The sequence below is a fragment of the Chelon labrosus genome (genome assembly GCF_963514085.1).
Source record: "Chelon labrosus genome assembly, chromosome: 1".
NCBI lineage: Eukaryota > Metazoa > Chordata > Actinopteri > Mugiliformes > Mugilidae > Chelon > Chelon labrosus.
The window spans coordinates 30,396,218-30,407,878 of NC_140337.1; the positions used below are offsets into that span (position 1 = coordinate 30,396,218).

The following is an 11,661-nucleotide window of genomic DNA, read 5'->3' on the forward strand; positions in this document are numbered from 1 at the left end:
AGTCGTCGTCCACAACCTCAGAATCGGAAAAATATTCAGCCATGTTGCAAAAAACTAGCAGTAGCAAACTACAAGTAAACGAGGCGACAGTTGCGGGTGCGCGTGACGCTCAGAGATGACATCATCCAGGTCAGAGGATAGTAGGTCAATCTACAGAACCTGGATGATGATAACAGGTAACTCCGGACTCAACAAGGAATAGCACTAGTGTATCATAACAAAATATTTTGCGGCAGATAATTCTTTTGAGGCTGCGTTTTGGTGTCCCAGTTACTCCCACTATGTGGATATATGCGGTTCAAAATATCTCCCCAACGCTCCAAATGACACCAAAGTTATATGGGTGAGTAAACGATTGTATTTTATGCCAGAAATATAGTCCAGGTTGTAAAAAACTGTAGTTCCCCTTTAACATACTGTCAGGAAGGTGGCTGCTAGAGCATGACACCAGCAGATTTTGACCATTAACACGTTAGAAGCTAAAAGAGGGGGCTGAGTGGATCCATCGAGGATCCATCCTCATGTGAAATATGCCTTGTTCAAGGCATATGTGGCACATATGTGGGTCTTATTTAAATTCCCCAAATAGCCAACATCTAAAGCCCAGGTAGTTTCCACTTATACCTCATACGGGCATTCATGGGTACGGCAACTATGGAAAGTATGGACAAACTCACCTGCAGCCTGCTTGAAGCCTGGTTGGGTCGTGCCTCTGACCTAGTGAGATCCTTGTTAAAGAAATAGGTTGGGTCGACATGGGCCTCATTTAAATTCCCCAGATAGCCACCATCTAAAGCCCAATTAGATCCCACTTATGCCCCATATGGGCATTCATAGGTTGGGCCACTGTGGAAACTGTGGACAAACCCACTTGCAGCCCGGTTGTGTCCCACCTATGGCCCAGTAAGATCCTTGTTAAAGAGATAGGTGGGGCCGGCACGGGCCTCATGTAAATAAACCAGTTTGGCCCCATCTAAACATCAGCTAAAAAAACGAATTATTCCCTTAATTCTATTCATGCATTTGACCCATCCATTCCGTTATTCACATAGGTGTGGACAAACCTGGTTGTACCTGCCTTGGAGCCTGGTTGTGTCCTTTTTCTGTCTCCGGCCGGGAGATAGGAAAAGATGGGCACAGGCTGAAATCAAGTTCTTCAACAGCAGCAGAAGAGTCTTGTCCACAGAGGTATTTTGGTCTTTACTTTCTTTCTGATTTGGCCAGAGTCTTCACTTGGAACAGGATGGATCCTCGTTCTGTGCGCTACACTGAAAGGCTCAAGATCCATTTGTGTCTGTTCGACCTTTGTCTTTACCGCATGGCCACGTCCAATGAGGAAGGTCTTCATTGTTCCACCCAAGGTCCTCTTGGGCCATCCTCCGTTCATTTTAGTGGCTTGTGATTAAAGGAGTGGTCTCCTCTCTTCACCAACTAGCCCTACAACCAGACTTAATGCCACCAGGTCTCTGGCACATAGTGTACATCCCCAGCAAGACAGAATGATAACTATTCATTATTATAAGTGGTTTGATTAAACTTAACATGGGCCAGCCAGTCTGTATTACACCTTTCCTCACCATAAGGGGGAGCTCACTGGCCTGGACTTTTGAGTTGATACTAAGATTGTCACAAGGTGTAGCGGGGGAGAAGGGGAGGAAAGAAATGAAGAGTGGGGGTGGAAGAAGAGTTGACAAGACACAGGTGAGGTGTCTTAGTGGTGAAGTACAACCACCAAAAATAAAACAGGAAGTGAGGTCAAGCAATGACCTTTTCATTGGCCGAGGCTGGAGAATCTTCAAACTACTGATGACCCAAGAAATTCAAAAGATGAAAATTCAAAGTAATCTATCTATCTGTGAATGTCCTATCAGAGTGTGGGAAGATCGACTCACTTCGGTTTCAAAAGACATAACCCTCAAGACCATTGCCAGTGTGAACACAGGTTATTTCATGATGACGTGCGTGAATTTCACTCATAAAACTGAGGAACGTTCTGCTGTAGTTATAATAATCATGACACATGTGACAAAACTGACATTTTGTACCACAAAACAAACTCCAACAGACGCGCTGACGTGTAGGACATGACTTTTATTCTCATTACTGAAACACAAGAAACTCTCGTCTCGTTGCTGACCTCAAACTTAAAAAAGCAAAGCAACAACGTCAGATATGCAGCTAACCGCGGAGCGTTTCGAAACAACAGCAGCAGCAGCTGTCATCTGGTGAGCAACTGTGTGAACAGACTAAGCTGATGGAACAAGTTGGTTAAACTGCCTGATGAAAATAAACCGAAACTCCTCTGATGTGTTGGTTAAAGCGCACTCGCTGTCAGACTCCACATGTTTGTTTTTGCACAGAAACTATTTTAAATGCGATACACAGCAAACAGACGTGAGGTCAAAAGATTTTTTTTTTCTTTTATAGCTTGTATAATAACAACAACAATACTGGCCCTAACTGTGTCACTTCCTGGTTTGCACATAGATCATGAAGCTCCTCTTTCAGTCAGTGTTCAGCAACCTGTAACTAATAGGACACAAAAGACAAATATCAAGGAAGTTGTAGATTATAGAAAGAAAAGAAGTCATTGCATTAGTTTACTGTACTAAGCAAAGCATGATTTAAAATCTCTACCCTTACCCCTTTACCAGGAAATATTCTGAAGCCCTCAACCACTTAAATCTTAGAGATTTACACACATATATATATATATATATATATATATATATATATATATATATATATATAATACTAGAATCAGTGCTTGGAGACAGGCTAATCCTAAATTAGAGTTTTGGACATTCATACAAGCTGTATAGACACTGCACCGACAGAAGACGAGGAGCTCGATGGCTCAAGGTTTTTGAGTTATATTTGACTTTTCTTTCAGCAACTATGAGTGGACAGCAAGAACGTGCTCAAAGAAAGACACCTGTGTAGCAACAAGGAGATAAAAGACTGTATTTGACTTACATCCTGAATTGTAGAATAGTAGACGTCACTGTCAACGGGGTCTCGGGTCAGTGAGGGAACGCTGGACTCTGTTGCTTTGAAGACAAATGAAATATTCACTACTACATGATTTATTTTTTATTTTTATTTTTATTTATTTATTTTTTTTTAATTAGAACAATAAGTCATACACAGATTTTGGGATTAGCAATGTTATGAATAATTTTAATTCTGACCTAGCTGTGGAGCGCCACTCTGGCCCAAAACGTTGTAAACCGGCAAATCTCCATTTTCATCTGACAGAGAGAAACGATCACAGCTCAAACATATCAACTTAATGTCTCTTTTACAGGCCTGGTTCTGCAATTGTTTAAATCAACAACTTTTTCAATACTAAGTTAAGCTAACCACCACCAGGCTGCAGTTAACATTCATCTCTTGGCTTGAATGGCAGTAAGCATATGTCTCTGGAACTTTGGCTGGTTCCACATTTTATAATCTGATCAGTTGTTGAATTTGGGTCAATGACTTGTGCTTGACATCAAAAATGCAACTTTGAAATCCTGCATTGTGCAGAAAAAGCTAAAGTTAACACCAGCACCGTCACATCAAACAATGTAAATGCTGAGTAGCATGCTAACTGTGGTCTGGACTGAAATAATATAAGGTTAGAGGAAATACCTTTCTTCTTCCTGTTCTTTGTTACAGTAGCATACATTGCTTGGCTTGCTTCAGCTTCACTGGCCTGTACAGAGACTGAAAAACAAACAACAAACAAACAAAAAATATATTTATTTCATATCCTTTCTGCTAAATGTTTAATCTCTTAACGCAGAGATGGGCAACTGGTGGCCTGGGGGCCACACACAACCCACAAGCTCTCTCGAAGTGGGTTAATTAAGTAGATTAATTTTTGAAAATTATAAAAATGTGTCCTCTGCGGCACTGAATCAGTTGTGATGACACAGTTGGCCACTAGATAGTGCCTCCAATAATAATAAAAAAAATAATAATAACAGTAAGAGGTTATTTTTTGTTTGCTTCAATATATATATGTATATACATATTATATAAATGTCCCTCTCACCCTCTTGGGGTGGTATCTGTGTCATCCTCAAGCTCGGGTCCTCTACCAGAGTGGGAGTTTGAGGGTTCTTGTTCCTAGGACTGCGCCCTTCTGGACTGAGGCTTCTGATGTTGTTCCTGGGACCTGTTGGAGCCACTCCCCCAGTTTGGGGGTCACTGCCCCGAGTGCTCCTACTACCACAGGGACAACACTAGCCCTGTGGTAGCTGAGGAATATATATATATCTATATATATATAGATATATATATACATATATACATACACACACACAAACATATTTAAAGTGGCAGTTTTATCTAGTTAAGTGTGCGGCCCTATGTGGCCCTCTGTCAGTGTCGATGAAAAATTGTGGCCCATCCCTGTCTTAACGTTAAACCTACCTGTCTGCTGCACTGATGATTCTGAATCCATTACTGCCAGTAACCGTGAAAGAAAATCTGTAAAAAATAAGGTATTTTGAACATTGCGGTGGAACTAAACCTGAGTACTGATTATCTAAGTAACAATAGTTACATAAGAGGGAAGTTCATTTCATTTGGAAAATTGCGCAGTGTTTCCTGAAATTAATACCCAACAGAATTATTTATAACTTGAAAAACTTCGGGCCCTAGCACCCAACCCTGAGGAACTCCTCCGTGGCTTTTCTGAACTTTTGAGTAAAATTCGAGTTATGATCTTCACCTCTGCCACAGAGAAATCTGCCAAAGCGAAGTAGTCCAACAACCAACAAGAGAAGGATCAACAAGACGGAGATGACGATCCATGGTGTGCTTGCAGAGGAAGAGGAGGCAGGACTAGAGGTTTTGTGATCTTAAGGAGATGGGAATTGTTTGAGAGTGTGAACACATACGTGATCAATACTTTATTAATCTTGTTTTGAAAAAGCCTTCATGTCTCACCTCCAACAGACAGCCAGCTCTGTGGTGATTCTCCAGCTCCAGAGATGTGACATTTGTAGAGTCCTTGATCAAGCATGGAGACTGTTTTGAGTCTCAGATTTCCTGTGGAGCTTCTCCACGTGTGGACTCCATCTTTATAGAAATCAGCTTTGCTGTTGGAGGAAGATATTTTGGTTCGGCAGCTCAGAGTCACATCTTCTCCCTCCATCACAGGACGAGCAGGACTCTCCAGGATCACAGAACCAGCTGAAGAACATGATCATGTTTAATTTATCTTGAAATCACGTTGAGATAATCACAAAATATCACTGCCTCACTGCAAACATACAAGCAACATTGATGTCGATGATGTTTCCTTTCTCTCCTCCTTGCTCACACCAGTACATTCCAGAATCCTCTGGATAAAGATTTTCAATGGTGCAGCTAGGTCCTCTTGATGTTCTGTTATTAGTGGTGCAACACGAGGGCTTCTCCAGAATCGATTTACCTTCAGCATCACAGTAAAAGACTCCCTCACAGTACAAAGTGACCGACTCATATTCAAAGAACTGCTGTCTGTTTGGAGAGATATGAAGAAAAGCTGCATCTGAGACAAAGAAAAACAGAGAAATTCAGTTTAGACATTAACTCCTGTGAACTGCTGGACAATGTCTACAACATTTAAAAGAAGAAAAGTAATAGAGGAACTCCTGTGATGATTAAACACACCAATCTCAAGATATTTTTGCCTCTTTTCTACAACTGCCCAACAAAACATCTACTGACCAACTTCCTGGTCTCGTGCACACAACAGGATCATCACAGTCACTGAAGACACAAAGAAAGGAAATTAGTTAAATTTAAGTTCACTCACTAAATAACATTCAAAGATTTTCACATGCATGAGCTTTTTAATTGTAAATTAAGTCTTTACCATTGAGTTTCAATCTAGAAAGGAGCCAGTACTCACACAGTGGGATGCAGAAAGCTCTGACCTCCATGTTGTCTTGCCACTGACTGACTGCTTCTCAATAGTCAAACAGGAAGAGACCACTTCTCTCTTTACACTTCAGTCTGATGTTCAGAGGTGGTGGAAATAGCCTCAGTGGTTTAGTTAAATATCAGTGGGTGGTACAAAGAGCAAAGGCAGAGCAAATCTGTGGTCAATGCACCTCTGACATTTGCTTCTCCATGTTGTTCTACATGTTGTTTGTGTTTTTTTAACATTCTAACATATACTTATTAGTCTGATGTATAGCTGAGACTGTGAGGAAACATCTTAAAAGCAGCTCACACATTTAACCACTGAGTCCTGTTATGACTGTGGGTCATGTGAGTGCCTGTGTGGTATTGTTCTTCCTCCCTTCCTGCAGGGGTTGCTGTTTTCGTTTTTCTTTACAGCTTCCTGTAGGCCGGCCAGTGATTGGCGGACGCTTGAGGAGCTGGAGTTTAAAAAGGCTTTTGTTGGAGAAGCCAGGTGCTCCCTTTCTTCTACTGTGACCTATCAAGAGCTTAACCACTCCATACTCTGACTGATGGCCGACCAAGATGGCGGCAACTATGTACGAGGCAGCTTGAGACTCTCGTGTTTTTCTTTGTTTATATGTGAGTTTTGCCCTACTGCATCTTGTGGATGCCTTAATTCAGTACAGACGTGTGGAGTTATTAGGAAATGGAAGTCAGCAGAGACTTTACACATATCCCAAGCCAGATGTTATTCCACCAGAAGTGCAGCGGCTAACCAGCGTTCTCACCGTCCCCCCTTTTGCGGCCTAGGAGCTGGAGAAGACAAACTAAAGTGGGGCAAGCAGAGCAGGCTACAGGCTAATCCACACAGACCAGCTCTTCCAGGTCTCTTTCTGACGAACACTAGGTCTATCTGCAACAAAATGGACTAGATTCAGCTGAGGATCGTCCAGCAAATGAGGGACAGTTGTGTGGCGATAGTCACTGAGACCTGGGAGGAGAATAACATCCCAGACGCTGCGGTGGAGCTACAGGGGCACTCTTTGTTCCGAGCCAACCAGACTGCGTCCTCCAGCAAATGCAAAGATGGGGGCTTAGTGCTATACATTAACAACTCATGGTGTACAGCTAACAGCATTATCGGAACGGTCCCCTGACTTGGAATGTCTTGCATTAAAATGCAGACTATATAAACTGGTTAGAGAGTGCTCTATCCTGATCCTTTCCGTCGATATTCCAGTGTAGCCTAATGCTAAATTAGCATTAGAGGAGCTGTATTGTCTGATCAGCAGACAGATGAATACAAACCCACAGGCGGCTGTGATCGTAGCTGGAGACTTTAACCACGTGGAACTTAAAGGAGTACTTTCCAAACTTCACATACTCACAAACTTTCCAACCAGAGACAATAACATCCTGGATCAGGTTTACTGCAACATACAGGGACCATACAAGGCTGCAGCATCTCCATACGTGAGCATGTCAGACCACATCAACCACACATGCAACATGTGGAGGGGCATCAGGACAATAACAGACTACAAGCTCAGCAACCAGGAGGTCAGCCTTGAGCCCACTCTACCCAACATCCTGAACAATTTCTTTGCACGCTTCATTACACCTGGCTGCAACGTAACTAGGCCTCTTCCCCGGCTGGAGGAGCAACATCAGCCTCTTGTCCTGCAGCTTCATCAAGTGAGCTCCACCCTGAGGCAGATCAACATCAACAAGGCTGCAGGACCTGATAAAGTGGCAGGTCGCACCCTGAGACTATGTGCTGACCAGCTGGCAGGAGTTTTCCTGGACACTTTCAACCTGTCTCTGCAGCTGTCCAAAGTTCATGTTTACCTCAAGTCCTCCATAATTGTCCCTCTACCTAAAAAGTTAGCTGTCACCTGCCTCAGTGATTACCACCCGTTCGCTCCAACCCCGGTAATCATGAAGTGTTTTAAGAGGATCGTCCTAAAGCACATCAAGGACATCATCCCTGCTGATCTGGACACGCCACCAGTTTGCCTACAGGGGGAACTGATCAACAGAGGATGTAGTCTACATTGCTCTGCACACAGCCCTGTCTGAGCATCCTAACACGTACGCCAGGATGCTTTTTGACGACTTCAGTTCAGCTTTTAACTCTATCATTCTGGACAAACTGACACTGAAGCTTCATGACATGGGACTGTCTGCTTCTATGTGCCTCTGGATCAGGGACTTTCTCACCAATAGACCTCAGGTGGTGAGAATTGAGGACTGCACATCGTCCACACTGGTCCTGAACACCGAAATGCCGCAGGGCTGTGTGCTCAGCCCAGCTCTCTTCACATTCTTCACACATGACTGTTCTGCCATCCATCCCACAAACACAATTGTGAAGGTTGCTGATGACACCACCGTGGTGGGTGTCAATGATGAGACCCATTGCTGACAGGAGATCCAGCACCTGAAAGAGTGGTGCTCAGACAACAACCTTCTTCTGAACACCAGCAAGACCAAGGAGGTCATTGTGGACTACAGGAGGTCCAGGAAGACAGAGCACACTCCTCGACATCAAATTCCTGGGCACCCACATCACATCTGACCTGACGTAGTCTGTCAACACCGCAAACCTGGTGAAGAAGGCCCAACAGAGGCTCTTTTTCCTCAGGTAGCTGAAGAGGGTTGGACTCTCCTGTTGACTACTCAATAACTTCTACAGGACCACAATACAGCCCATCCTCTGTCTTGGTATGACAGTGTGGTATGGGAGCTGCACAGCACTGGAGGGACTTAGTCCGAATGATAAAAACTGCACAGGGGACTGTAGGGGGTTCTCTCCCAGATTTGGACTCAGTTCATGCAAATCGGGTATTGTTCGGTGTATTGAACAAAGACTTGTACCCAAGTAGTATATGAACTTTAGTAAAATAAAGACGTTTGGAGTAAGAGCTAAAAAGAAAAGTGATTAAGAGGCTCGAAGGGGGCTACAGAACTGTTTGCATGTTTTCAAAAAAGCATTTAAGCAACGACATAAACATTATGGTGTCCAGAGTAAGGTAAGGCTCAGGGAATGTAAATGTGCACAAACATACAGTCGGGAAGACGGCTGCTTGTGTCTGACACCAATAGATTTTGACCACAGATGGGGTCAATTAATGTGAATGCTCAACCTAGAGGAAGGACTTTCTGGTTAGTATATTGAGAAGGATTTTTGAGCTAAAATCAGTTGTTTACTGGAGGCAACTTGGGTTTATATGCTGTATACTTGCTATATGTAATAGACTCTAGTGCATCCATCTGGTTTCCCCCGATCCTCAAAGACCACAGTTTTTAAATCAAAAGATTTCTAGCCAATAGTGTGTAAAAACTGAAACGCTTTCCATAAATATAATAACATATGTGTTCAAAAGTGTCTCTGCAGTAATGGAGACTTGTCAGACTTACATCTTCAGTCTAGACTCATCTATAAAAGCTACTTTTGAAATAAAAGGGTCAAATTGATGAAGAATATCATGATTTTCATTTTCCCTTACATTCTTTCTTTTTACATCTGTCTTTACCTCACTTCTGTCTTACTCTCTCATCTGAGGTGTACCATTCAGGATAAAAAGTTTTTTTTAAAAAAAAAACAAAAAAAAAAACACCACATTAAAGAACACCATGTTAATGCATTTCTGTCAACACTGTCAACAAACAAATTTATTTTTCTTTAGATTTTACAAAATTTCAAACAGCAGAAGACACCAAATGGTGCTGACACATTGTGACAGTTCACACGTTTCTATAAACCAGCATCAATTAATAGAAGCGCTCAGACGCTGTGCTTATTTTAAACACCATGTGTCAGAGTTATGGCCAGTGCGAAAGGTTTAAAAACCACATTTGCAGACACGTTAGACAAGTTTCTCAGCAAGACGCTCATTTCCTGATCCAGTTACAGCGTCTAACCCTGTGTCTAGAAGCATAGAAAGCAGCTTGATGGCAGCGGACTTAATTCTAGATGAAATGTGACAGTAGCCTTGATAAAATGTTAACTCCACAATATCAGCGACTAAGTTAGCTTTTATTCTCCTATGTCATCGAGGCCAACTTTTTCTTTAATATAACAGAAAGCTCTCTATTCTGTTGGAGATGAGTCATGTTTTATAACTCTGACTATCACACAGTGAAGACATCCGAGCAGCAGTAGCAGAAGCGCCACCATGATGATGGTGAACACGGTCCTCAGGATAGAGTAAATGTGACAGCCGTGATCTGAGGAGGGACGATGATCTATGCGAGTTTCCGAAGAGAGAAAAGACATTATGAGACAGAAAGTGGTTGTGACTAAATAGAAGTGAAATAAGCAAAACACTTTATTCAATCTATCTTAAAAGTGACACGTCTCACCTCCAACAGGATTAGAGTCCTTGTGATCTTCTGTATCGACGGTAGGAAAAGCTGAAACTTAAGGAGATGGGAATTGTTTGAGAGTGTAAACACGTATGTGATCAATACTTTATGAATCTTAATTTGAAAAACCTACATATCTCACCTCCAACAGACAGCAAGCTCTGTGGTGATTCTCCAACTCCAGAGATGTGACATTTGTAGAATCCTTGATCAAGTATGGAGACTGTTTTGAGTCTCAGATTTCCTGTGGAGCTTCTCCACTTGTGGACTCCATCTTGATAGAAATCAGCTGCGATGTTGGAGGAAGATATTTTGGTTCGGCAGCTCAGAGTCACATCTTCTCCCTCCATCACAGGATGAGCAGGACTCTCCATTATCACAGAACCAGCTGAAGAACACGATCATATTTAATTTATCTTGAAATCACGTTGAGATAATAACAAAATATCACTGCCTCACTGCAAACATACAAGCGATATTGATGTTGATGATGTTTCTTCTCTCTCCTCCTTCCTCACACCAATACGTTCCAGAATCCTCTGGATAAAGATTTTCAATGGTGCAGTTAGGTCCTCTTGATGTTCTGTTATTAGTGGTGCAACACGAGTTCGTCTCCAGAATTGTTTTATGTTCAACATCACAGTAAAAGACTCCCTCACAGTAAAAAATGACTGGCTCTAATTCAAAGAACTGCAGTCTGTTTGGAGAGATACGCAGAAAAGCTGCATCTGAGAAAAAAACAGAGAAATTCAGTTTAGACATTTACTCCTGTGAACTGCTGGACGACGTCTACAACATTTAAAAGTAGAAAAGTAATAGAGGAACTCCTGTGATGCTTAAACACACCAGTCTCAAGATATTTTTGCCTCTTTTCTACAACTGCCCAACAAAACATCTACTCACCAACTTCCTGGTCTCGTGCACACAACAGGATCATCACAGTCACTGAAGACGGAAAGAAAAGAAATTAGTTAAATTTAAGTTCACTCACTAAATAACATTCAAAGATTTTCACGTGCATGAGATTTTTAATTATAAATAAAGTCTTTATCATTGAGTTTTAATCTGGAAAGGAGCCAGTACTCACACAGTGGGATGCAGAAAGCTCTGACCTCCATGTTGTCTTGCTGCTGACTGACTGAGCATCAGACTGAAGTGTAAAGTGAGATGTGGTCTCTTCCTGTTTGACTGTTGAGAAGCAGAGGTGATGGAAATAGCCTCAGTGTTTTAGTTAAATATCAGTGGGTGGTACAAAGAGCAAAGGCAGAACAAATCTGTGGTCAAAGCACCTCTGACATTTGCTAAATGTTCTCCATGTTGTTTGTGTTTTTTTAACATTATAACATACCGTAAATCCTCTAATACAGGCCCGGGCCTTTATTTTACTCAAGCGCATTGCGGTCCAGG

The 11,661-nt window shown here is 42.2% G+C and overlaps 1 protein-coding gene across 1 annotated transcript; it reads right to left on the bottom strand.

The window, feature by feature from the left end:
- Window positions 1-4,649: 4,649 nt before the first annotated feature.
- On the bottom strand, window positions 4,650-11,372 carry LOC311492343 (high affinity immunoglobulin gamma Fc receptor I-like; the record flags this gene model as incomplete). Its single annotated transcript, XM_084550601.1, has 6 exons — window positions 4,650-4,852; window positions 4,942-5,187; window positions 10,397-10,642; window positions 10,725-10,982; window positions 11,158-11,199; window positions 11,342-11,372. The coding sequence occupies 6 exons, from the start codon at window positions 11,370-11,372 to the stop codon at window positions 4,650-4,652; spliced, it is 1,026 nt and encodes a 341-aa protein (XP_084406727.1).
- Window positions 11,373-11,661: the final 289 nt, after the last annotated feature.